General features: G+C 60.5%; 1 protein-coding gene across 24 annotated transcripts; it reads right to left on the bottom strand.

Moving 5' to 3' along the window:
• Nucleotides 1-117: 117 nt before the first annotated feature.
• On the bottom strand, nucleotides 118-27,295 carry HIP1R (huntingtin interacting protein 1 related). 24 transcript variants are annotated; one of them, XR_014068532.1, is made up of 32 exons: nucleotides 27,110-27,295; nucleotides 12,448-12,511; nucleotides 11,892-12,034; nucleotides 11,561-11,617; nucleotides 10,471-10,551; nucleotides 10,022-10,098; nucleotides 9,718-9,779; nucleotides 7,958-8,098; nucleotides 7,208-7,265; nucleotides 7,015-7,090; nucleotides 6,720-6,860; nucleotides 6,566-6,627; nucleotides 6,284-6,356; nucleotides 6,014-6,197; nucleotides 5,830-5,918; nucleotides 5,631-5,747; nucleotides 5,446-5,547; nucleotides 5,041-5,235; nucleotides 4,668-4,815; nucleotides 4,466-4,552; nucleotides 4,053-4,163; nucleotides 3,782-3,918; nucleotides 3,421-3,531; nucleotides 3,161-3,219; nucleotides 2,876-2,906; nucleotides 2,728-2,790; nucleotides 2,350-2,464; nucleotides 2,126-2,231; nucleotides 1,915-2,038; nucleotides 1,779-1,840; nucleotides 1,443-1,646; nucleotides 118-1,194 (listed from the first exon to the last, which is right to left on the bottom strand). XR_014068532.1 is itself a non-coding variant. In XM_081540197.1 (32 exons), the coding sequence occupies exons 1-32, from the start codon at nucleotides 27,200-27,202 to the stop codon at nucleotides 1,153-1,155; spliced, it is 3,216 nt and encodes a 1,071-aa protein (XP_081396323.1). In that variant the 5' UTR covers nucleotides 27,203-27,295; the 3' UTR covers nucleotides 118-1,152. The 24 variants fall into 24 exon arrangements, 7 of the variants coding, with proteins under 7 accessions (XP_081396323.1, XP_081396324.1, XP_081396326.1 ...); XR_014068546.1 differs by having other exon boundaries at nucleotides 3,161-3,246; nucleotides 4,053-4,160; XR_014068545.1 differs by having other exon boundaries at nucleotides 2,364-2,464; nucleotides 3,161-3,246; nucleotides 4,053-4,160.

Here is a 27,295-nt window from a genome sequence, read left to right as displayed (position 1 = left end):
CAGAAAAAGCACCAGCAAGGTTTTCTGTAGCCCCCAGTGCTCCACTGCACAAACTTCAGTGGTCCCCTTCCCTCCCGAGCATCCTGGCCCCAGAGAAATGAAGCACAGGACGCGGCCTAGGGTGACAACAGTCAGTGTGTTTTATTGCCAGTGGGACCCTTCAACACAAGGAAATAACTACACGCAAAGCAAGCCGAGCTGGCTCCTGTGCTCCTCTCAGACCCAGGCTTTTTCCTTCCAGCCGGGGTCTCCCCTTCCCCAGGAGGAGGGGCGGCTGGAGGGGAGCACGTTCATCCAAATGCTCCTCTCTCTCTGGGGCGGGCCCCCCTCCCCAGGGTGGCCCCCTTCCCGTGGAGCTGGAGGTACTTTTGATCCGCAGAGTGGACAGGAGGCTCCTGGTTTCTGGACTTTTTCTGGCTGAGCTGGGGAGGCTCCAGGAAGGCTGGAAACCTCCCAGGGGTGGGAGCGGCAAAAGGAGGAAGGAGGTGGGCAAGGGGGAGAGGCCTCCCGGGCAGGGGCTGGCAGATCCAGGGAATGAAGAGCAGGAAGGAGGAGGGTCACCGCAGACTCCGGGAGGATGGCAGCACCTGTGCCCGTGGGCGTGGGGCCCGCCTCGTCCAGGTAAGGGTCACCTCCCTGTGCTCAGTGCGCCCCGTCACTGACGCCCTAAGGCGAGGCCCAGGGAGAAAGGGGCGCTACCCCAGAGCATCCTGCTTTGCCTGAGGCCACACCAGTCCTGTCTCCCTGGAGTCCACACCCCAAGAGGGCTACAAACAAGTGACCTCTCACCCGTCCCAAGAGCCAGCATGGACTGTGTGCCATTCATCTCTAACCTCAGACCGCAGGTCCAAAGGGCAGGGGGTGGCCCTGCCTTCCACGTGCTGAACACAGACTCACGAAAGGTCTAGCTCAGAATATTCGAAATGCTCCATGTACTTCCTGAGAAGCTGTGGCTCAGGCCGCCAGGGCCTGGCTGCTCTCAGCAGTCCCTGGTGCAGATAAACAGGTGCTCGTCCAGGAGGACAGCCTCGGTCAGTCCTGGGTGCATGGTCAGCCCTCAACGATGGCTGGGGGCCAGGGGCTCTCGGAGGCGCCTCAGCCACAAGGCCCAGGTCTCCCGTCAGCCTCCCCGCTGGACCCCTTGGAGGGGGCTTAGTTCACGACTTGAGCTGCGTAGCTGCCATCCTTGTCGAGCTGCAAGTCAAAGGTGAGGGGCTCAGTGGCCATGGCCGGGAGTGCAGGACACACCATGGGTCAGGCCCCCCCCCCCTGCAGGATGAACCCTTGGCCCCTGCCATACTCCCTGGGGTGCTGGGCCGCGTGTCTACTCCCACCGTTCAGCGGTGTATGACTGTCCCCAAGGGCCAGCGCCCCACGGACCTGGGAGCACAGGCCAGGATGGCCCCCCAGGGCCCCTCCCGTCCCTCCCACCCACTGGGCACCTGGTGGTCCTGCCTCGGGGCCACGGCGGGCTTCTGGGCCAAGGGCGGCTTCTTGGTGCCGCTGCGGGGGGCGGCGCTGGGCTGGCTGGGCTCCTCCTCGCCCGGCGCCCCCACAGCCCCGGCCAGCAAGTAGTGCTGCCTCCGCAGCTCCCCAAGCCGCACACGCTCCACCTCCAGCGTCTTCTCCAGCTCTAGGGCCCGCACCTGCAACCCCACACAGCTGCTAACCAGGCCGGCCTCGCCCCGGGGGAGGGGACGGGACAGGAGGTGGGGGGATGTAGAGGGGACGAGGCGGGAAGGGGGACGGGAGCGGGGCAGAGGCGGGAGGGCAGCTACCTGGGTCTCCATCTCCTGCTTCTTCAGCTTGATGAGGGAGAGGCCGGAGAAGTCCATGGTGTCTGAGGGCAGAGCGGGGTGGGTCGGCGTCTGCGTGCCTTCCCCCACCCCACCCCATGGGGACCCCAGCACCCACCTCTGTCCTCGACCTGCTCCTGGCCCGACTTGGTGGAGGCCACCACGTTGGCGGCCATCTCATTGACGGTGCGTGAGCACTCCTGCAGGCGACTCAGGTGGGGGCTGTGCTTGTCGGCCTTCACCTGGGGTGGGGGGGCGCAGGGACGGGTCAGGGACGGGCCCGCTGGGGGCGCGACCGTCTCCCTCCCGGGGAGGCCACAGAGCCTCACCTTGGAGGCCGCCACTAGCTGGGCCGTGCTGGCCGCGATCTCGTGCGAGCAGACGATGAGCTCCTCGTACTTGCCCGTGTGCAGCACCACCTTGTCTGCCGACTCCCTGGGGGCAGAGCGGGCGGGGCCTGGGTCTCCGACCCCCTGGACAGCCGGGGCACCCCCACGCCCCCTCCCCAAGCCCTGAGCACCCCCACCCTGCCCCCTCCACCCCACCCCCAGACCTGGGGCAACATACACCAGTTGGGTGGCTCCCCAGCCCACCGCCTTGGAGGCGGAGATCAGGCCTTCCGTCCACCTCGAGTTCTTGGCATAAAATTCCTGCTGCGTGGCTGCCCCCTAGTGGTGACAGGAGGACAGGGCGGACCAGTCAAGGATGTCACCAGGAGGGGACACCAGATCCCCACCAGGGGGAAGGCGTGCTGCCGCCGCTCTGCACACTTCAGGGGTCTCACGCCCAAAAGGAGCCCTGGGCAGGCTTAAACCATAGGGTGATTTGGGTCAGGCCCCTTGCAGGAATCTGTCCTCAATGGCCGAGCTGTGCGGCCTGCCCACTAAGGAGGGGGCCAGGGATGCCCCATCGCACCAGCAGCCCAGCTCACCCTGCCACTCTCCACAATCTCCTTCTGCAGGCTGGTGGACGTTGTCACCAGGAGCCGGATGGCCTGCCAAGATCAAGACACAAGTCACCCTTGGGCAGCCCTGCCAGGTACAGAGCCCGCCCAGCCTGGGTCTTAGCCGGCCACGCACCTTCATCAAGTCCGTGCAGGAGTTGAGGATCCTGGGAGGAACAGGAGGGACGGGGAACAAGAGGAAAGGGTCTGCACTGTGGCCCCAGAAGCCACGGGGAGCCAGGGAGCTCCGCCCGGCCTTGTGGGTGTGCAGCAGGTGGGCCCCCAGGGCAGGGTGTGGTCTGCCGGCTCCCAGCCCTTCTTTCTGTAGGGCTAAGCAGTCGGGGGCAGAACCCATCTCCCCAGATCCGGGAAAACTGAGGAACCCGCCCTGGGGAGACTGGGAGGCACAAGTGGGGCTCACCTCTCGTTCACCTCCAGCTTCACCCCAGAGCTGGCATGGCGGGCCTGGTTCATCATGTCCTACACCCGACAAAAGCTTTGAGTGGGCTGGGAGGAGGGCAGCGTGTGACGAAGGGGGGCACCGGTGCTGGCAGCTCCCACCCCGCTTCAGCCACAGAGCCATGGCGGGAGAGCCAGGCCCCGGCCACCCCCTCACCTCTGACCTGCAGAGGCTGTCTGGCCCTCCCGCAGAGGGAGGCGCACCCTGCCCCTGGTCCTCACCTCGATCCTCCGTACCGCATCCTCGATGGCTGCGGATGTGGCCGCCATCTCCTTGTCCACTATAGCCCCCAGCTCCTCCTGACGCACGTCCAGGCTCTTGGGCTTCAGCTCCTGGGGGACGAGGCATCCGGGAGTCAGGCAGGGTGGATTCCGCCCCGGCTGCCCTACAGAGCCTGGGGGCGAGCCTGGGGCGGCCGGGCCCTCAGCGGGCAGTGCTCTTTCCCCACCCCGTGCCCCGGAGCGGCAGGCCCTGCACGTGAGCCCCTGCTCAGCCCAAGCTGGAAGGAGATGCAGAGAAACTGGGGACCCCGGCTCCGCTGCCCTCCTCCGACCCTGGCCCACGCTCTGCTGCCCGCCTCACCTGGCCCAGCTGGAGGATGCCCTCCAGGGGGGTCCGCACCAGGCCGGGCTGGGCCTGCAGCAGGGCCTGCTGTTCCTGCAGCTGCCCCACGAGTTCCAGCGCCCGGGCCCCACACTCCCTGCAGGTGTCGATCAGGCCTTGAGGGGAGAGGGCTGTAAGTGGGGAGAGCCCTGGACAACCCCAGCCTAACGCCAGGACCTCTCTGCAGCCGCTCCCCTTTCCCAGGTCCACCATGAGGACCACGTGTGACGCGAGCCTGGGGCCCACTTACGGTCAGCAGGGTCAGTGGGAGCCAGGTGGGAGGTCGCGCTGCCATGGACGATGGTGTCCGCAGCCAGGTGCGAGAACCGGGTCAGGGCTGCCACGAGGCTGGAGGCGTCTGCTTGGGGAGGACGGCACACCCTAACGCTGCTGCCTCGGAGTGAGGCCTGGTGCTGCCTCCCCAGCTCGTGAGCCCAAAGGGCCCCGGCAGCCCAGCTCCCGGAGAGTAGGGCGGAGGGGGTGCTGGGCCCAGGTCACACGACTACAAAGCGGCAGAGCAGGAGCCAAACCGGGTTCCTGTGGGACCCCAGGCCTGCAGGCCCTTCAGGGTGTGGCTCCCTGAAGAAGTGGCCCATAGGCGGCAGTGGCCGGTGGGCACCACGGCCTGCGCCCTCTGCCCCGTCCCATGCCCGTGGCACTCACCTGCCCTGGAGGTCAAGTACTGGGCGTGGCCCTTCTCCAGGGCACTCACCGCATCTAGGGCAGCCTGGGCCCTGCTCACCAGGTAGTCTGCCAGACAAGGAAGCTGGGTCAGGGGTGGGGCCTGGGCTGAGGCCCCAGCACCCAGCCCACCTCTCTCAGGGTGTGGGGTGGGGAAAGAGGGTGGGCAGATGGGCGGCCCTACCCGGGGAGCTGGTGCAACGCAGGTGCAGGGGGTCGTCCAGCTTGCCTACCGCATCCTGCAGGATGCGCTCGGCCTCCATGGCGGTAGCCCGGAGCATCGCAAACTGCTCGTCCAGCAGCCTCTGCTGCAGCCCCTGCTCCTGAGACTCCTGGCAGGTGAGAGAGACAAGGGTGGCTGAGACCCCAGCAGGTCAGCTAGCCAGGTGCCCCCTGAGACCCTCGCTGGGGAGAGGGCTCTGGAGAGAGGCCCCGCTCTACCCCTCAGTGCCTGGGCGGCTCCTGCCAGAGTAGGGCAGCCAGCTCAGTGCTAAGAAGGGCTCCTGTCCCCATGCAGCCGTCACACAGGGAAGGCGAGCCCCGCCACCTTGTCCTACCTTGTCCGCCAGCCGCCCCTGCAGCTCATCCCTCTCCTGGGAGCCGCGCTGCCGCTCCTGGCTCAGTGCCTCCTCCTTCTCCCGAGCCAAGCTCTGGGCCACCAGCAGGTCGGCCTCGCGCTGCCGCATGACACTGCTCAGCTCGTCCCTCTCCGCACTCAGCGCATCCAGCCTGGAGCTCAGCTCCGACCCACTCTGTGAACACCCAGCGTGTGAGTGGGCTGCCGGGCGCCCCATCCCCACCCGAATTCAGATGCTTCCTAGGGGCCCATGAGACTGGGGCGGACTGAGGGCCGAGGGAGAACCAGGTCTCGCTTCCGAGTGTCCCCTGGTGCGGTCCTAGCCACACCCCAAACCAAGCTCCTCTGAACCAACCCTGTGCACCCAGCGGGGGAGGCCCCACACCTGCTCCGTGCGGCTCAGTGCCTCCTGGACGCGCACCAGCTCTCCCGCCTTGGCCTCCAGCTCCCTCTTGAGCTTCTCCAGCTGGTCACTCTGCTCCTCCAGCTGGACGGAGTGGGACATTACAGGGGTCAGTGGAGATGGGGGGGCAGTGCTCTGGACGTTGCGGGGGGAGCTCCGAGACGCACCTTCATCTCTGACTCCCGCTTCACCTGCTCCACCTGGAAGGCCAGCTGCTCCTTCACTCGGGCTACCTCTTCCTGGCTCTGCTGCGTCACGGTCAGCTGCTTGGCCGTGTCTGCGTTCTGCACGGACAGATAGGACCGGTTCGGTTCAGGCTCGGCCACGCACGGGGCTCCCCTCCCGCCCCTCAGCGTCCGGGCCTACCTTCCTGAGCAGCTCGGCGTGCGTGTTGATGAGCTCGCTGTGCTTTTCCTTCAGCTTGTTGTAGCGTGCCTCCGTAGCGCTGGCCTTCTCTGCGAGGGCGGGAGGGGCCGTGGCCGTGACCCCCCCAACTCGGGAACAGCTCCCCCCATCTGCCCCACCCCACGGACCTGCCCTGCCCACATACTCTCAGCCTCCTCGCGCAGCCCCTGGTTCCGCTCGCCCTCCACTTGGGCGGCGCGCAGCTGGGCCAGCTCATGGCGGAGCTGCTCGTTGTCCACCAGGGCCTTCTGCTTCTGCTTCCGTTGCTCCTCCAGCTCGGCCTCCAGCGCGTTCACCTGGCTCTTCAGCTGCGCGATGTACCGCTGGGCCTGGGCGGCGGGAGGGGCGCGGGTGTGGGTGTGGGGCCCGCAGACCGGCCAGCCCCCGGCCCAGCCCCACCGCCCGCGCCTCTCACCTCCAGCTTGATCTTGTCCAGCTCGCTGCGGAGCGTCTCCACCTCCCTCTTCAAGGCCTCGATCTGGAGGTCCCTGGGGACAGAGGTCAGCGGGCCCTGACTCTCAGGTTCAGTTACCCAGGGCCCTCGGAGACCCGGGCACACCTACCAGTCTTATCTTCAGTGGATTTGGGCATCTCAGACTTGTGTCCCTCACCGTGGTCTTTCAGGATCACAGCTCCCTGAAGGTTGTGTTCCCCATCCCCACCTCCCGGCACTGCAGTGGGCTCCCCAGGCCCTCACCTGTCATCCTTCACGGAGCCATTGGGGGGTCCAAAGGTCTGCTCGAAGAGGTCCGCCACCACCTGCCACGGGCAACAATGCTCGCTCGGTGAGTTCCGCCCCGCTCCCCCAGGAGACCGAGGGAGAGAGGAAGGAAGGGAGGGGGGCCGCTCACCGCTGGCTCCCCCGCGGGGGGGCCCGTGCTGATCTCGATGAGGTTCTCGGGTTCCTCGTCCTCGGGGGCCTCCTCGGGGATCACCACCACCGGCTTGATGTGCTCGGCCAGCGCCGAGGCCCGCAGGAAGTTGGGGGGTCCCTGCGGAGGCAGTGGGTGAAAACTGCTGAGTGCTCCGGCCCCCCCAGCAAGCAGGAAGCCCCTCCCTCTGCCGCCCCCGCCCCCAGCCACATGCCCCAGCGCAGGGACACGGAGGGATGCAGCTCCGGCGGCGGCCACTGGGGGGCGCAGGTACCTCGGGCAGCCGGGGGATCTGGATGAGCCTCTTGAAGTAGAGCATGTCCGAGGCTCTGCGGAAGAAGTTTCTGAGGCTGCGAGAGGGAGGCGGGAGGTCAGAGGAGCCAGGACCCGGCCTGTAGCCCCCGTGCACTGTGGCCAGAGCCGAGGAGCCCCGTTCTTGCCATCCTCAACCCCGCCCGGGCTGGTACCTGTGAAACTGCTCGTGGAACCGGTCCCTGTGGCCTTGCAGGGTGTCCGCTGGGAGACCTGGGGGCAGCGAGGTTGAAGGGGGCTTCCCCTCTGCTCACCGCTCTGAGACTTAAAAGGGCTCCCTCCTGGCCCCCTCCCTGCTCCTCCCTGTTCTAGAAACCATCGGAGTCTAGAGACAAGACCCCCTGCCAACCTGGTTGGGTCCCACCCACCATCAGGAGGCCCCAGAGACCCCTGTGAGGGATCGGGCTTTCAGCTGAGTGAGGGAAGGATGGGCGGAACCTCAACCACAGCCCACTGCCTGCCAGGCCCTGCTGGTGCATCAGGACCGGAGTCTGCCCACAGTTGACCTTGGAACAGCGCACAGACCCTTTCCGAACACTAAAGAGCCACCACGGATCCCCTGGTCTTCCCCAGCGGCACAGGAGAGGCCCCACTGTGGCTTCCGAGGCCAGGCAGTCAAGAGAACTGCAAACATGTAAATCTATGCAGCTCTCCCCGCTAAATCTTTGTTTTGGAAAATAGCGATTTTTTTTTTCCATAACAAATATGTTATTTCTATTAATGGGTAATGAGCTTATTACTCATTATATAAATAATAAATATATATAAATATATTTATAAATAATAAACGAATATCTTAAAGATTGCTCAATTCCCATCCCTAACACAGGTTGTCTGCACAGCCCTCTGGGGCTTCGGCTGACCCTCAGGGCCGAGGCAGGCAGGGTTGGGGCACGGGGACTCACAGGAGTGCAGCTTGAACATGAGCTTGACTGTGTAGTGGTAGAGGTGGCTGCAGTCCTGGATGACCTGGATGAGGGGGGCCAGGCGGCACTGGCCTGAGGACATCTGGGACACAGCGATGGCCGTGTTGAGCTGCCGGAAAACTGCAGAAAAGAGAGGTGGGAGGAGCCTGAACAGGGGACCAGGAGACACCGGTGTGGAGCCTACTCCGGTCACAGGCATAGGGACAGCCACGGTGAGGACAGCTGGCCGTCACCTGAAGACAGGACAATGGCCTGGATTACTGGCTTCCCCAGTCCCGGCTGGGCAGTGGGACTCGACCCCAGGCTCCCGGGAACTGGCGCACTCCTCGAGGTGAGGATGGACCCCAGGCACTGAAGCTGCCGCGGACCGAGGCCCAGCTCTCCCACCAACGAGGGCGACAGCAAGGCGGGGGCAGGTGAACCCCAGCTCAGCCTCTCGAGAGCCTCCAGGCAGCGAGCCCAGGACACAGTGGGCCCTGGAGGATCCGGGTGACTCTGACAGTCCTGTACCCACAGGCTCCCCCCTCACCCTGAATCAGAGACCTAAGGTTGTGCAGACATATAGCAGCCTGGGCTTGGCCAGTCTCATAGCAGTGGACTCAGGGTGTGGTTCTGCAAACCCCAAGGGACCCCAAAACCTCACTTGCACCCGGGGTCAATCTCCCCTGCCCCTGAGAATCGTCCTTTCATCCGACGGACCAAGCAGGAGGGAAAGAGACAGACATACTGCTGCCCCCGGCCAGGCCCCTCTCTGGGGCAGGGAGAGACATGAGTAGGTGACACCCAGGATGGCCCATGGGGGACACTGTTCCAGATGGGTGGCCCCCAACCCGGGCCTACTCTCGCCTTGCCTGGGGTGGGGCCAACCTGCAAACCTCCACGGTGATACGAGGACGCCCGGGAGGGAAGGGATGGAGAGGAAGGGACTGAGTGGTGTGCCTCACCCGCTTAAAGCTTCTTAATTACATGTCACATCAAGTAGGTTTTCCTTGTTAAAAAATCTAAATACACATAAAATACGATTTGGGGTTTTAAAACACAATGCAGTCACTTCTCATGGGGGGGGCGTTCAGGACGTACCTCAGGGTGGGGAACTCCCACTCCCCCTCATGCAGAGACGCTGATATGCGGGGTGGGGGTGCCCTCGGGGAGAGGCACACCTCTGCAGGATGGCTGCCCCCCACCCCAGACCACCCGGCCTCAGGGTCCAGACACCGGCACCAGGAGGCTGCCTGGACCCACTCTTTCTAACTCCTGGCTTCCCCTTAAAAAGGCATCTGCCTCTCACTCTCCTATGGAGAGCCCGAGTCACCTACAAGTTGTTTCGAAGCTGCCACTCAAAACCGTCACCTCTGCAGCCCCGGTGGCGGGGAAGGGGGTGGGCCCCCTGAGATTTCCTGTCCTGTGGCTGCTGGGTTCCTGGGCAGGGAGATCTGAAGTGACTCAGAGGCCTTTCGCGGCAGAGAATGGGTGGGACTGTCCGAAACCAACTGCCCTGAGCAAGAGGTGGTGGGAAACCTGAAGACATGGCTCCTGGGGTCCTCCCCGCCCTGCCCTCCCCCCTCCTACCTCAGGGCCAACAGAGCAGGGCTCCCTCTGCCAGACTGCGCCCTGGACATGCCCACCGGGGGCCTGGCGTCCTGCAGGGGCGGAAAAGGCCTCTCTTCCCTGTGCTTTGGGGGCACCTGGAGGCCCCATGACCAAGGACTACACACCCGGGGTCCCCCCTGGCTGCTCACCTGATTCAGAGAGCTTCAGCTCGCAGTCCATGTAATCGAACATCTCCACGGTGAGCTGGAAGCTATGGGGGAAGGAGGCAGAGCTGGGCGGGAGGGCTGCGGGGCGCGCCCCCAGCCCCCCAGGTGGGAGGGATGCCCGTGGCCACACCCTCGCACAGATACCCAGATGGCAGTCCTTCAGCCAGAACACCCAGTTCTGCGTGAGCCCATCCCTTTAGTTTCATTCAGCCTCATCTCCTGGGCACGTGACCTTCAGCTCCAGGACAGGGCACGACCCCCACCCCGGGGAAGCCGGGGGACTCACATGTTGTTGACGTCGGTCCCAGCCGCCTTCTCCAGCACCTCGTCTGTCACTTCCAGGCCCGCAGGGAACTGCGGGTGCTGCGGGGAGGACACCCCCACGCAACCTCAGCCCCCCTCGGCTCTGGCCCAGTGCCGCTTCTGGTCTCTGAGGGAGGGAAGGGCCCGGAGCAACTCCCCCCCAGCCCCCAGCCTGTGGAGCCGCCACCCGTGGGCACTGGCTGAGGAGTGGCTGTGGCAGCGACTGCGGACACCAGGGCAGAGAGGACGGGAGGTCCATCCGAAGCCCAGGGCAGGGCTGGGACCACGGCCCACGTTGGGAACCGCCCCTGGGCCTTCTGACTTCCCTGCCGTCTGTCCCCAGGGTCAGGTGAGGACAGGACAGACCCCACCCTCCTCAACATCGCAGTGGGGCAGAGGGAGAGAGCCCCACGACTCCCCTGAGGAAACTACCTTGAGGTGAAAGGAGATCTTGGTCAGCAAGAGTTTGGTGTAAATATTCACCAGCTGCCCGTACCGGTCGTGCAAGTGGCCCTGTGGAGAAAGCCCCAGGTGAGGATGGACGTACCTGGGAACCCCGCAGGCCCAGCAAGGAAGCCGAGGCTGGAAGATGCAAGGCCACGAGCGGGGCGTCGGTCCTGCGCCCACCCATGCAGTCACTTATTCATTCAACAAATACTGCTCGGCCCACCAGAGGTGGCCGACCTTCTTTCCCTGAGGAGTTTCTCTGCCAGCTCCTTCCCTGCCTATTGCTCTCTCCTTATCGGTCTTGCCAGAAAGACTCTTGTGACAAAAGAGCTCTTTGTCCAGGCAAGAGGCCAGTTCTGAGCCGGGACACTTTATTAAAATGCTGGTGGCGGCTGGGGAGCTACATTCCCGACGGGTGTGTACACACACCCTCCCCGCCGCCTCCTCCCAACACCAGGTCCCCTCTGGCCACGCCAGCTGGGCCCACGTCTGCAGATGGCACGAGGGACGTTTTCCTTACTTCTAGGGGTGTCCCCTCTGCAGGCTGGGGAGGCCCGCCAGGCCCCCCACGTGGCTGATGCAGCCCCAGCCGTGCTCCTGGAGGACAAATAAGACTCTCTGCCCAGGGGACGCCCCTGATTCCCCGGTGTCGTGGAGCGGACCTAGAGAACACGCTCCTGGGGGCTCTGAGACCTCACTGTGGATAAGAATCTCTGGGGAGCCTGCTGAAAATGCTGACTCCCAAGATTCGACAGCTGCTGACGGTCCTAGGGGACCCAGAATCTGCATCCCTCACACAGACTCAGCGTGGGGCACTCGACCCCCAGGGACTAAAGGGCTGAATTCTGGAACTGGAGGACCCATTAGTGGTGCGTTTGGGGCTTCCTGAGCCAGGTCTTAAGAGCAAGGCTCAGGTTCAGGTACTGATGCTCTCCTCCCCCACTGCGGCCCCCGAGAACGTGGCTCTGACTCTGCTGGGAGGAGGACACCACTACCGGGGCTCCGTTCCCCAGGCGCCGCGTGCCAAGCAGGACGGCGGTGCCCCCAGGCTCCTGTGCCTGCTCCCCACACCTACCCACAGGTCTCCGATCTCCCGAATGTTGCTCCGGTACCGCTGGCAGTCGTGTAGCACCTGCCCCGAGGGGGGGACAAAGAGGGAAGGATGAAGGAGCTGGTGCCTTCTGGGGGATGGGGCAGGGGGAGGGGGTAACACCTGCTCCCTTGAGGCAGGGCGGAGGGCAGCAGGCAGGACGGGTGACCTGCCCAGAGCTGAGGGACCCAGACTCAGGGACAGTCCCTCACTCATTTCAGAGGACGCGGCTCGGCCTCCCTGGGGTGCTCGCGGGGTTGGGGGGCCGGCAGACAGAGTGCCGCAGCCCCTGGACCAGCGGGCAGCAGCTACTCACGTTGGGATGCCCGTCCCGGAGGACCTTGTGGAGCACGTGGCAGAACTTCCAGCTGAGGATGGCGCTGCTGGGCAGTGGCAGCCCGATGGCGTAGGACCAGAAGGTGAAGGCCCCCTTCTCGTGGTGAGTGCCCAGGATGATGCCTGCCAGGTCAAGGCCAAGTGCACGCGGCAGGGCCCCCAGTGTGGGCGAGGGCGGGCGCTCGGTGGGTGCAGCCCAGAGGTGACTAACCCTGACCGCAGAGACGGGGGTGGAGGGCCGCCCGCCCCCTCCCCACCCCTCTCTGGCCCCCCTACTGAGCTCTGTGGTTCTCAGCCACAGTTGTGCCCCACGTCCCATGCCCGGCCCAATGGCCCAAGACAATAGGTGGCCTTCCCCAGACGGGACTCAGAGTCAGTCTGGAAGGGGCTGAGCGAGGCTGGTACCAGGTCGTGGGGGCCACACCTCATCAGGCTGTCCGCAGCACCCGCTGCTCCCCAAATCCATCTCCCCCACGTGCGCCTCAGACTCCCCACCTCCCCCAGGGGGCCCAGAGGAACGGCCGCAGGGAGGATACGCCGGGCATGCTTCTCCTTCACGGGGGCCTCCTGGGTGTTGATGGCTTTGCTGATGCTGATGGCCTGGGAGGGGGCAGAGCAGAGGAAGCGGAGGTCAGAGACCCACCCGGCAGCCTTCCGGAGAGAGAGCACCCCATGGGGGAAGGGGCGACACATAGACAGGATCGACCCTTCCCGCTGGTTAAAGGTGAGGGTAGAGATGAGGGGAGAACAGAAATTCTCTGAGGGACTTCCCTGGGGGACCAGTGGTGAAGAATCCGCCTTCCAATGCAGGGGACGTGGGTTCGATCCCTGGCTGGGAACTAAGATTCCCCATGCCTGCCCACCGCAACTACTGAGCCTGTGAGCCACAAGGCGAGAGATCCTGCCCACCACAACCAAGACCTGACGCAGCCAAAAATTAAATCAATGTAATTGAAAAAAAAAAGAAATTCTCTAACCTAAGCAAACCAGACCACTCAGGACTTTTCTTTCACTTGATACATGCAGCTCAAACTACAACTAATGCTTGATGCCACCACCACCGAGAGCTTCTGGGGTCTGGAAATAAGGCCGAGGGCTGGCTTGTGCTGCGGGAGAACAACTCTGATCTGAAAACTGCAGGCAGTTCCTTCTCCCCAGAAGGTGTGGCCCCCCAGGGCCCTGGGGGCACAGCCAGTCCCTCCTGACAGCTTCCATGGGTCCTGCCTCTGGCAGAGACCGCTGTGGCCTGAGCCTTCCCGGACTCCACCAGGAGACACGTGTCACCCCGCCCCCCACTTTACCCCGGGGCCCAGCCTAGAGAGACAAGGCCCCCACAGCCACTACATGGAAAACCAGGAGACACCAGGTTCTACAGCCTGTCTGCGTGCATCCTGGGTGAGCGAATCCTGACTCAAGTCCCAGCCCCACCAACCCAAACAGTGACTGCGCCCCACCAGGGGTGGAAAGAAGGGGGGGACCCACCTAGCACATGTGCTGCCCCCACTCAGGCCCCGAGCAAGGCGGCAGTCTCAGGTCCCCTCCCACCTCCACCTGCTGGAGTCTTGTCCCCCTGAGCTCAATGCCTCCTCTTCCGAGAAGCCTTCCTGGATATGACTGCTCCCTCACCAAAGGCTCGGGGCACTGACTGTCACCCCCACCCTACTCACCCAGGAACCACCACTGGCCCTAGGCTTACTTGTGGATATGTTTTAATTCTCCACCTGGTGGCAGGTCTTGTAAGCCTCTGTCCACCCACCTAGCCCCGAGCTTGTGGATCGAGTGAGAAGAGCTGCTGGTTGGTGGGAGGATGGGGACGGGGTCCCTGCCCAGTGCAGACACCTCTCCAGCTTGGCGATTCTCCCAAGTTCCCCACAGGGCGGGCCCAAGCTGTCCACGGAGCTCGTGGGGCTGGGCAAGGGGGTACCTGCTCCCCCTGCAGCCCGGTCCTGCCCCGACTTGTCCAGAGCGGGCCCAGCTGTGGTGGGAGCAAACAAGATGGAGAGAGAGCCCCAAGGGGCAGTGGGGGCTTCCTTCCTTTCTAACCTGGAGGCCACTCTGCTCTCCACCTCTGGAGCAGGGACAACAGGACCTGGCCCTGCCAGGCACGAGGCGATCTCACTCATCTGTGGTCCTGCTGTGACTGACTGGAGGCCTGGCTCTGCGAGGAGAGCAACCCCAAGAGCCACGGCCGTGCTTTCTGCTCCAGCTCCCAGATCTGGGAGTGGCTGGGGCTGGGCCGGCCGGGGCCCTCGCACCCACCCCAGCCAGGCCGGCTGACCTCCTTTCACACACAGCACCCATTGTGGCCGTTCTCGGGGGCTTGGGGAGAGCTGGGCAGCAGCACACAGCACTCTGGGCCCCGGGGGGGCGGCTCCCCCGGCATCAAGGGCCAGGCTGGGGGCGTGGCTCTGGCCTCCCTGTGGACCAGGGTCCTGAGAGGACACAGGCGGGCTCTGGCTCCCCTTACGTGAGAAGCCTCAGCGAGCCAGACACGGAAGGCTCCCTGGCCATCTGTTCCGTGTTTGCTGGTCCTCTGCCAGCTCAGCCTCCCCGAGGCCCCGGCGCCTGCCCGCGTTCCACAGGCATCAACTGTGAGAGGGGCTGGCTCCGGTGTACTGCTGCTGCCCGCCTGCCAACATCACGCCCCACTGAGCAGAGAACTCAGCTCACAGCGGCTGAGAATGGAGATCAACAACCAGCAACTCCCGGGCGCTCCCCTGCGCCAGGTCCGGACAACACGCTCCCAGTGGGCATGAGCCCACTTTCCTGATGAGGAAACTGAGGCTCTGGTAGCTTGGGTATCTGTACAGCTAATAAGGGCACAGGCAGGTCTGGCTGTGTCCTTAACGATTCTGTGGTCCAGCTCCCAGGCCCCTCCTTCCAGCACAGGTAGAGAGCTGTCAGGGGTGGGCACACCAGCCCGTAAGCTGGGAGTGGGCCCGTCTCCGGGGTGTGTAACCCCATCCCTTAGCTTCCCTGACACCTGAGCTGGCTCTGACAACCGCCACCTGGCCCAGGAGACCATGGGCCAGCACAGAGCAGGGCCACACATGCAAAGCAGGCTGCCCTGAAGGCCGGGGAATGCCAAAATGTCACCTGCAGTCAGGCCCAGCAGGTGCCCTGTCCTCCTGCTGTCCTGGGGCTGACCCCAGACCCCAGGAAGGGGGCGTGCGGACACCCCTCCCTCCTGGAGGCCAGCCCCCCGCCCCCCTTCCCCGGGCCTGCAGCAGAGACCCACCCTACCCGAACACCTGGGACCCAGCAGGGGAGCAGGGAGCTGGGCCCAGAGTCAGCAGCCCCAGCTCCCCGCCCTCCCGGGGGGCCACGGGGGCTTGACTGCATCGTCAGTCCAGATGTAAGCCGAGCGCCCTCTCATGGCTGGGCCTGGGCCCCCAGAAAGAGTGCCTGGCCTTCCCTCTGGGGAGTCCGCTCACGGGTCCCCTTCCTGCCACTGCCCTGTTTCAGTCTCCCCTGATTTATGCCTCTCCACGCGCTCAGCACCCCTGACGACAGTGTCCTTATTCACCCCCCCCGCCTCCCCAAGTCCATGTCAGTGTCGTGGGGTGAGGGAGCGGTTCTGCTGAACCCCTAAACAGCACCTGGCACATGGAAGGTTTTCAGAGGCAGCGAGGGAGGCTCTGGGGACCCAGCGAGGCATGGATGACTCAGGCCCGTGGCCACAGTCTGGGCGCCAGGCCCCTCCCGTACCCCCACCCCCGCAACCCCCGCCTCCTAGTGCCGCCCGCTCCCCGCGCCACCGGCTGCGGGAACAGGGTCCCTCCCGGCGGGAACACGGCCCCGTTGTGTGCAGGCAGCAGATGTGTGGGCCGGGAAGCCTCCCAAGGAGGCACGGCGCTCACACAGAGAGAGTCTGTGGACGCTCACAGGCCTGCTGTTCCTCCCAGGTGCGGCAGCCAAGCCCCGTCCCAGGACGGGACGGCAGGCCCCGGGGTGCCCGTCGCCTCCCTAGACTGTCCTGCGTGGGCCGCAGAGTCGGGGGGTGGGTGGGGAACACCGGGGTTCCTCTCCTTAGCCCAGGAGTCTGCGCCAGCCGACTCCGCCATGGCTCTGCTCCCGGGCTTCCAGTCCAGGGCGGCTCTGACTATGACACCTGGTTCTGCCCACACGGCACTGTGTCCTCCACCAGCCCCCCGCTGCCTGTGGGGAGTCTGAGGGGTGGGGGGCAGTCAGAGGGGCGCTGGGGACTGAAAGAGGCTGCCTTCCGCCCTGGTCCACCAAGCGGGGCAGTTCTGCCAACAGAGTATAATCTCTCAGGACGGGCAGGATCAACTGCCATGGAGAGAGCCTTTCCGTCCAGGAGACAGGAGGAGCTTCAAGCAGAATGGGTTGATTAGGAGCCTGGGTGTGGAGACGGGCTTCCCATGTGGCGCAAGTGATAAAGAACCCGCCTGCCAGTGCAGGAGACATGGGTTCAATCCCTAAGTCGGGAAGATCCCCTGGAGAAGGAAAACGGCAACCCACTCCAGTATTGTGGAGAATCCCATGGACAGAGGAGCCCGGTGGGCTACATACAGTCCACGGGGTCGCAAAGAGTTGGACATGACTGAGTGACTAATACTTTCATTTTTTCACTGGGTGTGGAGATAGAAGAGCCAGAACTGGAGAGGGGGTCCAGGGAGGGGGCAGGGAGTGGCAAGGGGCAGGTGGCAACTGTCTTGGGGGTCTGTTTATCTGATTTCCCACTCAATCTTTGAGTGGCTGGGGATGGGGGGGCAGGGGGCAGCTGTGCCCACTTCTGAACCAGGGTGGGAGAGCAGGACAAGAGCAGGAACGGTGGGTCTGTGAGACCCCCAGATATGCCAGGTGGTGGGGGGGGGACTCTGGGGGAAGGAGTTGAGGGGGGGTCTGCAGAGACAGGGGAGGGCGGGCAGAGATGCGCTTCTTGGACCCTGAGGCTGGGTGACTACACCACATCCCGAGCATTCAGACCACGGCTGCTGCTCCTCTGCTGGAGAACTCCAAGCCTAGGCCCGGGGACCACCTCGTGGCGAGGGTCCCACCCCTCCGGACAGGGGGGACCAGGCTGAGGGCTGGGAGGCCTCCAGCAGGCTCTGGAGACACATTTGGAATCGCTGGCCCCGGGCAGGCTTGCAGGAGGCATACTTCATGCTGAAGGGCCAGCGAGCTGGCCTCAATAAATGACTAATAAAATTATTTTTATCAAGTTCAGCCATGTGCCAGGCACCGTGCCGAGCGCCTCACCAGCATTATCTCATTTAGTCCCTTGAGTAACCCTGGAAGCAGGTGGATGAAGAAATCAGAGCTCAAGAAGGTTAAGTCACTTGCTCAAGGTCATAATGAGGAAACAGCCCCGGCACCCACCCCCCGATGGGCACTACTGCAGGCACTGTGCCCCCAGACAAGCCTCCCGCGACCCTCCCCTGCTAACCCAGGGCGAGCAGTCCCCAGGGTGGCAGGGCAGCACTGGGACCCAGGCTGCTGGCTCTGCAGACGGTCCCCTTAGATACCGCAGGTCCTGGGTCTCACAGTGGGGGGTGCTGGGGTGGGTAGGGGTCCACACAGACGTCCTTCTGGCCCCTCTCTGTCCCACTGCGGGGACCCGGCTCCCCAGGACCTGCTGTTGCCCAGGGAGGACCTGGCCTGTCCCCAAGTCATGATGTGGATTCCGGATCCAGGATTTATGCAAACCACAGGTAATAACAGCAACTGGGCGGCGGCAAGGAGCTCGGGGGGGGGGGTCCCCCAAGGCTCCCCATTCCCGTGGGCAAGGAAGGCTTTCTGACCAAGGCCTTCAGCTCGGCTCCCTCTGGCTCCTCCTGGGGCGGCTCCTGTCTGGCCGCAGGGCTGGGGACCTCTAGGAAGCCCTCTTATGTGGGCTCCATTGGGTCTGTGGGAGCCGGAGCCCCAGGACACACCTGCCCTGCTTCCAGGAACAGTCTCCTTCTTGTTTGTCAAATAAAACCCCGTCTGGTGCCAACAGAGGCCTGGGAGTCAAGCCTGGGGCCACAACCTCAGGACCAGGGTGGACAGAGCCTCCAGGAACACCGGGCCCTGGATGGGTGACTTCCAGGGACACAGAGGGAGCATCTCTGTGCAGATCAGGAGAGGGGACCTGGTGAGGCGGGTGTAGACCCCACAGGTGCTATTCCCCAGAGGCTTGCCACCTGGGCACCTGCTGTGGACTCGAGACAGAAGTCAAGCCTGCCCGCCCCCATCGCCATGGGACTGCAGACCAGGCAAAGGGGCCCAGGGAGCACCTCAGGAGAGCACGGCCGCTGAGTGTGCAACTGCTCACGGAGCCACCGTTCTGGAAACCCCAGTGAGGGGCCAGAGCCCAGTGACCGCAGAGGCTGCAGCCCTGACTGTTCTCTGCAAGGTCTGACCTCCCAGCCAGGCTGTGGGGGGCTCTGCACAGCAGAGGAATGCAGACTCGGGGAGACCCCTTCCCCAGGAGCCCACGTGAATGGGGACAAATACAGGTTAGCTCGCCCAGCTCCACCACAGCCACTTCCGGCACCCTGGCCCGGAGACTCCAGTCCCATGCACCCCGACTCACTGGGGATCCTCCACTTTAGAAACCTCCCCTTTCCCTTCTGGGAAGCAGGAATAAACAACCCTTGGGTCTTCGAGGACACAAACATATGAAGATGTAGGACATCTTCGTGGGAGGGGTGGGAGATCTTGCTTTGTTCTAGCCACACTGCCTTCCTTCTGACCCTCAAACAGGGCAAGTCTGGTCCCACCACCAGACCCAGCAGTGCTTCTGGGGTCATCCTGCTCTGATCTAAGATGACCCTCCCAGGAAGTCTCCTCCAACCACCCTCTCTAGAGCAGCCCCCTCCTCTACACAGATAGCACTCTCTCGGTTACTTTCACCCAGGACATTTATTCTCTGAAACCATGTGTTTACCATTTATTCTATCTCCCACTCCTGAACTTGAACTTGGTATGAGAAACTTGGTTGGTCTTGCTCCCTGCTGTACCTCCAGTCCCCAAACCCTCGCCTGGCGGTCAATAAATCTTTACTGAATGAGTAAAAGAGTGAACACTTGAATGAACAAAAGCTCTTTCAAATGTAAGTGCTGGTTAAATTCAAGGTAGTGTGTGTGTCTCTTTCTCCAGCTAATGATTTAACCACTAGAGTTAAATACCAAAGGCAACTATAAAACCATTTCTATTTTTAAAACCAACCCTGAAATGAATCAGACTTAATCTTCCTTGTCCTGTTATCTTGACACTTCATGGTGACACTTGGCAGGAACAACAACAAAAAAAAGTCCTTCAAAGAGCCAGGGCATGGGGGGCTGGCAGAGAGGTGGGTTATCCTGCTTTAGTGTTTCCAAAGAGGAAAGAGAGACCTCATTCAAATGCTTTTGCCACCTCAATGGCCATTGATGAAAGCAAACACAGGATTTCTGTAGCCGGAGAGGCGATTGGATGTTGTCACAGGCAAAGCGGTGGGAACTCGGGGTCAGAGGCCGGCAGCTTGGTCATTTCAGCAGATGGGAGGTCTGTGGAGCAACACCGTCCTGCCCATTCAACCGTCTTTTCCCTCCATTCCTGTCCCCTAGTCCCCACTCAGTCTGGGCCCCTCAATCATTTGACCTTATGAAACTGGATGGGGGAGGGGAGGGCATAAGCCCCAGACGGGCTCCTCCCATTCCCCAGGACAAGGCTCACCGGGGGTGGGCACTGCCACCTTCCCCACCCCCCCCACCCCGGGCTCTGCAGGTGACACGTGAGGAGGAAGTGGTACAGGAGGTTGTGGCCCGAGTCCCGCCTCCAGGATGGACAGGGAGCCAGCCCCGGGGCAGCTTCCTTCCTGGGCCCTGCTGACATCACTCCCCAGACCTGTCTGGCCCACAAGCTAGGGGGCTGAGTCACTCTCTGGCGGGAGAACCTATTGCAATTTGAGATTGTGTTTGTTTCAGCAGGAGGAAAAACAACTCCGCCTCTACTAAACTTTTCTCCAAGGGCTCAGTCTTTCCCAGCAGTGGGTGCCAGGGCCTTTTAGGCTTCACCAAGCAGCAGCATCAAAGAAGGGAGACCCACGGGTCCCCAGGGCACCCATTCATTCAGCGCACACTCGCCGAACGGGTCCTGAGCCAGGCACTCCTCGGTGCCAGGACACAAGAGGAGTCAAGGGTGTCCTGCCTGAGGACCCTGGGGTTCCAGGGGGTGGTGCTTAGAGGCTGGGAGGGAGGCAATGCAATCTCTCCTCCTCGAGTAACTCGGGATCTAAACACACACCCAGCCTCAGGTCTGTCCACTCCTGCTGGTTTGGCTGTAGGGTTTCGGGAGACAGGGAAACAAGTGGGGATAGTATCGCGAGAACTAGGGCAGCACAGAAAGGCTTTGCAAACAAGGTGATATTTGAGTCCACCCTGGAGCCAGGTGGAGCGGGGGAAGGGTATTGCTGTTGGCCTGGCTGGCAGAGGCGCTCCTGGCAAAGGCTCTCTGGGACCCAGCTCAGGTTAGCTGGCTGGGTTTCCCTGCCCGCCCCCCACAACCCCAAGCTGCCCTAGACTCTATTCCAAAGAGTTTCCACCTCGTGCAGCTGGACTCAGTGCCCAGGCGGGTTTCATTCACAAATGGGACGCTGACCTGGGGGCAAGGGCAGGAGGGCAGGCCTTTCTGCCAAGAAGTCCCAGCTGGCCTCCCCCAACCTCTCTGGGGCTTTCCCCTGGGGCATCTTCCAGGGGACAGCGTCACCCAGGAACAGGGCCTGCCATACCTGAGAAGGGGGCACCACAGGATCGCCCTGCCAGCAACGGGCGGTTCTCTACCTTCCTGTGGCAGCCCTCCCGGACCGCCCCAGCTCCCCACTTACAGAGGCTCACCTGGGGACACGGGGACAGAACCCAGGAGGGCACTACTTCTATTTCTTTGGTCCAGCCTGCGTTCCTGTGCACAGCCTAACTGCCAACAGCTGCTCGGTCCAGCACCGGCCCTGTACCAGGCGCTGGGATGTCTCGCAAATCCTCACACCTACTCCATGACTCGGGCGCTAGGATTAGCTCCATTTTGCAGATGGGGTAACTGAGGCACAGAGCCCCGCTCTCAGATAGCTCTGCCACAGCCCCCCTGTCCATCTCCCACCTCCTTCACCAAAGTGAACACCCTCAGAGGAGACATATCCCAGGGCACTGGAAACAAGCCAACAGACAGACAGACAGTGGTCCCTTGTGAACATGTCGTGAGACAAATGTACAGCAAAGGGGGGAAGAGGGAGGGGAGGGGAAGGATGAGCAGCCGCAGCCTCACCCCAACCTGGACCAAGAGGTCACTAGACACTTGGGGAGCCCGGGGGAATTCTGGGGGGAACCGCAGGAACCCGGAAGTCAGCAGCTGTCCTGAGCATCACCAAGCGGGCCGATGGGGCAGGACCAGATGGAGGGTGTCTCAGGGGCGTGAAACAGCAGCGCCATTGGAAGGAAGGGCACGGCTCACCACCCCCCACCCACCCCAGCTGGCCCACCCCTGGGGGCCGGGGAAGGCCACTGCTGCTAGGGCAGCTCAGGTGTGGCTTTGCGGGCAGCGTCCCGTGGGGGTTTTGAGCCGGGTTCGTTCTCCCTTCCTTTTCAGAAAGCCTCGGGCTCACCTCTCGTTAGCCTTTCAACCAGCCTGCGCTGGGTGCCAGGCCCCTTCCCTTGCCCCAGCCTTCCGGGAGCCGACAGACGTGGGTGGAACTGGGGGCTTTCTGACTTCCACCATATGGCTGAGGTTTCCTCCCAGACTCGGAGGTGGGGGAACTTTTTTTAAATAAACATTTAAATGAGGCCCAGAAAGGAGTTGGTGACTTACAGTGTTGTAATACCACAGTATCTATAAGGAATAACAAAGACAGAAAGGGAGCGTGTATAATTATTTGCAACAGCCAAGGCATGGAGACAACCTGTCCATCAACAGGTGGATGGATAAAGATGTGGTACATACACAATGGAATATTACACAGCTGTTAAAAGAATGAAATCACACCATTTGCAGCAACATGGATGGACCTAGAAATGATCATACTAAGTGAGATGAGTCAGAAAGAGTAAGACTATATGATATTACTTATACGTGGAATCCGAAATATTACACAAGTGAACTCATCGAAAAAATAAAAACAGACTTACAACATAGAGAACAAATTTGTGACTGCCAAGGGGGTGACCAGGGGAGGGAAGGACTCGGAGTTTGGGGTTAGCAGATGCAAACTATTATACACAGGATGATAAACAACAAGGTCCTACTGTATACATAGCACAGGAAACTATTCAATATCCTGTGATAAACCATAGTGGAGAAGAATATGAAAAGAATATATATATGTATAACTGAGTCACTTTGCTGTACAACAGAAATTAGACATTGTAAATCAACTATAAAATGTTTTTTAAAAGGGAGAGTGTGTAAGTCTGCCTGCCTGGCAGAGACGGGTGATGACACACAAGGGTAAGCAAGTCAGGACAGAGGAAAGCGGAAGTCCAAAAGACTACTGCCAATTTGGGAACGGCCTTCAAACTAGAAATTCAAGTGAAGTGCCCACACATCTGTCCATGTGCTGGGGCTTGCCTTTGATACTGAGGTTCTACAGAATTCCTGGCTAGGGAACTTTAATAGACCATGTGCCCAGGACTCCAATCCAAGTCAAATCACTCCCAGTCACCAGGATTTAGACACTGATGAGTGTAAAAAACGCCCCCAGGTGATTCTAACACCCAGTCGACCAATCTAGTAGCTGCCGGCCATGTTACTGAGTGCCTGAAATGTGAGCCCAAATTGAGATGTGCTGAATCAAACACAAAACGAGTCAGAGGAAAAGAATGTAAAATATCCCATTCATAATTTCCACAGTGATTACATGTTGGGATGGTTATATTTTGGATGTGCGTGCTCAGTCACGTCTGACTCTTTGCGGCCCCATGGACTGCAGCCCACCAGGCTTCTCTGTCCGTGGGATTCTCCAGGCAAGAGTTCTGGAGCAGGTTGTCATTCCCTTCTGCAGGGGATCTTCCCGACCCAGGAATCATACCCTCGTCTCCTGCATTGCAGGCAGATTCTTTACCACTGAGCCAATGGGGAAGCCCCATAGTTTGGATACACTGGGCTAAATAAAATACACGATGAAAATGAATTTCACCTGTTTATGTCTTTAGGATAGCTAAGGAATCTAAAAATGATACAGGTGGCTCCTATTCTGTCTCTACTCAACAAGCCAGGGTGAGAAGCCCTAAGTGTCAATAAATGTTAACCTTTACAAGATTTCACTTCCACAGAGGCTGCAGAGGGGACATGTCACTGACCTGAAAAATTGAATTTATGAACAGTTTACCTCCTGCTGCTTCCCCTCCACAGCTCCCACCCCTCCCAGAAAGCCCCTAACACCTGGGGAGCTTTACCCTCCCACCCAGGCCTGATGCTCTTCTTCCCCACCGGGCCTGGCTCATTGAGCAGTGGGGCCCCTCTTTCGTCCTGATCTTAAAGAAGCTTTTGGGCTCTGATTCCATTTCCTGCAAGGGAAACTGAGGCCCAGACAGCCAATGTGCTCACAGACAAGGAAGAAAACAAGCTTGGGGTTTAAGCATTTCCAGGACTCCTATCTGCTGAGCCGTCACCCACGCTAGGCCTCAAAGATGGGTCTCTTCTCTAGTGGAAGGGCTGAAATAGTTCTCAAATTGTAAAGCTTTTTGGGGAGGTGGGGGCAGGGAGAAAGAAGGCTATAGCTGACCACTTGCAGAGCTCCATACTACATATTTTGCGTTCTGATGGTATTCGCTGCATATCGCTCCTGTTAACAAATGACCACAGTGGGCTTAGTGGTTTAAAACAACACAAACGTATCTTACGGTTCTTGAGGTCAGAAGTCCAAAATGGATCTTAGGGGCTGAAATCAAGGTACCTGCAGGGCTGCATTTCTTTCTACAGGTTCTGTGGAAAAAATCCATTTCTTGGCCTTTTCCAGCTTCTAGAGGACACTCACTCCTTCAGCTTTAAAGCTAGCAATGTCCCATGGCATCCCCCTCACCGCACATCACCCTGACCTTCTCGTGACCTTTTCCACATTTAAAAGGTCCTGTAATTACACTGGGACCACCTGGTGAACCCAGGCCATGCCCCCTATTTTTAAGGTCCTCTGATTAGCATTTTCTTACCCAGGACTGTTAAGGTATTCATGGGTTCCAGGAATTAGGACATGGACATCTTTAGGGGGGGCCTCTTTCGCCCACCCCATCATTTCTAGACCTTAAAACAGCCCAAGGAAGTAGGTGGAATTATCTCTATTTTTACAGACCAGGAAACAGGAGTTAAGCACTTTGCCCAGGGACACAGGTGCACCGACTTTTGGTGATATCGCACCACCTTTGAAACAAGACAGGTGATTTTCAGGTTCAGAACATGGGTACGCTGTATTCCACAGTATTCTGTATTCAGAATACTACAACAACAAAATGCCAATACAGTTTTGTCACTTCCATTTTAAAAAGGGGCTTTATCACCAAAGGGACCATAAAGTCTTAGGGAAGAATAGACCAGCTTTCTGCACGGCGCCCTGGGGATTAATATACAGGCACTCACACGCTGACATCACGTAACAACCACAAGTACCCGCAACGTGAAGGATGCAGGACTGCCCTCCCTCCACTTTCCTGACCTGGGCGGGGAAGAAACCCTTTCACAAAACAGGGTGCGGTCAGTCACATTCTTCCTCTTCTTGACCCATAAGCCCAGGAGGAAAAGCGAGGCTGGCAGGACGGTGGGGACATGTGTTCTAAGGAAGCCAAAATGCCCCTCTGCTATACAGGCTGCTGTGGTCAACGAGGAGACCCATGTAGTGCATTCCGAAGGCAAGGCGTGTCTGAGGGCTGGATGCACTATTTTCTGTTCAGAGGGAGACCTGTAAGCAGCAGTTTCGGCTCTCCATGTCCTTTCCTCCAATGGGGCCCGGCTGGCAGCTCACTAGATATTTCTGGGAGCGATCTAATTAAATATTAACCACGCACAAAACCTTATTCCTGCATTCCTCAATAAGTCATTCTGAAGACAAATCTAGACACTGAACCTGAACTCCATCTTTCCCCAAAAAAAAAAAAAAGAGCCCTGGAATGGGTAAAGCCTATGAGATTCACCTATTAGAAAGAATTATTCATGATAAGTAACCCTCTCGGCCTCTGAGAAAAAACCAAGCAGCAAGAACAAAACACCCTCTTGTTTACCAAACCAACCATCAAAATATGCGGTGCTGTATCAGGGACACTCTTGGACATTCGGGAAGCTTGCCCTTGATTTATCACAATTTAAGAGTTCAGTTCAGTCACTCAGTCGTGTCTGACTCTTTGTGACCCCATAAGATCAATGAACTCGGCCCTTTAATTTCATCTCCTCTGTGTAGCAATCCGGCCTCTTAATACCTTCTCAAAAGCATGAAAGAAACTAAAAATCAGCGAATGAATAACATCTGACAACATCCAGATTCTCTCTGCCAATTAAATTTTTCTCCCCATCCTTCTGCAAGTTCCTGGCACAGTTAATTATGCATTAATGACTTTAAATTAAATGCCACATTTGTTTTATGATGGGCTATCTGGGCTGAAAATATACCAGGGGCCGAATGGTGATGATCACAAGGATAAATTAATAATTTGTGGCTAGGTTGGTTCAGCACTAGGCTTTCCTAGAGCCAAGGTTTTATTATCATTTTCCTTGTTAATCTCAAGCACAAAGGTTAGATGTTTCCTCTGCATTTTCTCTTACTTCAAAGCGAAAGTTGTTGTAGGCTGCATGTACTAACTTGATTTGAAAGACACCTCAGAAGTTGTTGCTCCTACAGGGAGAGACGCGGAGGACCTTGCTAATAATGGCAGAAACAAATGACACCACCCGGCTTCAGACAGGGGTAAGTTCGGTCCTTTTAGTTCCTTTCTTTTTCTGGGCGGAGGATCTTAGTCCTCCAGCCAGGGATGGAACCCCCTGCCCCCTGCATGCGGGGCACAGAGTCTTAACCACTGGACCGCCAGGGAAGTTCACAGCTTATTTCTAAAGTAAAACTTTCTGTTGTGTCAGTCCTGGTTGACTTACTTTGGCAAATAAACAAGTAAGCTCCCCACCCAGGCAGAACACCACCTCAGTGTTTGTAAAATTAAAAGGAACAGAAAACCAGAAATAGCAATGCCCTCATCAGTGTGGTCTCAGCCCTCATCAGTGTGGTCTCAGCAGGAACACATGGACAAATACACACCCCCTGTCATTGTTTCATTTTTAAAATAACCTTCCCAGGATAGGCCACCCTCAGGAAGAGATGCCTGAGCGTGGGAAGTGCAGGAAGGGAACCCTGGGAAGTTTCTGTCAGGCGCCGGCATTTAATAAGGGGGTGTGAACCTGTTTATATGTGAGCCAATGGCTCGGGCAAACAAGTCTGGCTACATACGTGAAACTTTTCACCCAGCAGATAATAAGATATTGTGCGGCCCTGGAAAACAACTCAGGAGGAAAGGAAGCAGTGAGTTTCCTTGAAGGAAATGCATTGCTTCTCCGAAGAGGGGGCATTCTTTTAAGGCGTGGAAAAGGGTGCCCGGAGCCCGGGAGGGGCGGCGCTGCGCGGCTAGGGTGGAGAAATCCACTCGGGCCAACCCGGGCTGGACGCACCCGGGCCTGGGACGTACCTTGACCCACCTGGCCCACCGCCGCGTCTCGGCCCCCTCCACCTGGATCCCCTTCTGCCACCTCGGCTCCCGGCCACCTCGGTCCCCGGCCGCCTCAGTCCCTGGACACTCTGGTGCCCTGGCCATCTGAGGTCTCTCGCCGCCTCTCGGTCCCTGGGCACCCGAAGTTCCCGGCCGCCTCTCCGTCCCTGGACACCGCTGTCCCCTGGCCATCTCGGCCCCCGACCGCATCTCAGTCCCTGTACACCTGGCCGGTTCCCGGGCCACCTGGGCCCCTCAGTCGCATCTCAGTCCCCGGCGGCATCTCGGTCACGGCCACCCCAGCCCCCCGCGCCGCCTCCGGCCCGGGCGCCGGCGCGCGCTTCCGGTTCACCTGCGCCCGGGGCGGCGGAGGCCGAGGAGCTGGGGTGGCCGTGACCGAGATGCAGCCTGGGGAACCCAGGCGGGCGGGAGCGAGGGGTCTGGGGCGCCCCGGGGACGGGCACAGGCCGGGCTCGAGGGACGTGTGTGAGGGGAAGAGGAGAGGGCGCCGTCCGCCAGCCCGCCCGCCCGCGGCCCCGCCGCTCGCCTGGGTCTTGTCGAACTGCTCGCGCTCGGCCTCCAGGCTGTGGCCAGGCCTGCGGTTCAGCACCCGCGCCGGCACGTTCTTGATGCTGTTCATCCTGCCGCCGCCTGCGCTCCCGGGCCGGGCTCCGCGCTACTGAGTGACCCAGGCCGGCCGCCCAAGCCTAGGCACCGCGAGGCCGCCCGCCGC

This window comes from Giraffa tippelskirchi, chromosome 11 (assembly GCF_054371585.1).
Source record: "Giraffa tippelskirchi isolate mGirTip1 chromosome 11, T2T-mGirTip1v1.2.pri, whole genome shotgun sequence".
NCBI classification, from domain to species: Eukaryota; Metazoa; Chordata; class Mammalia; order Artiodactyla; family Giraffidae; genus Giraffa; species Giraffa tippelskirchi.
The sequence above is the reverse complement of the archived record's forward strand: the minus strand, read 5'-3'. Positions and strand labels throughout refer to the sequence as shown.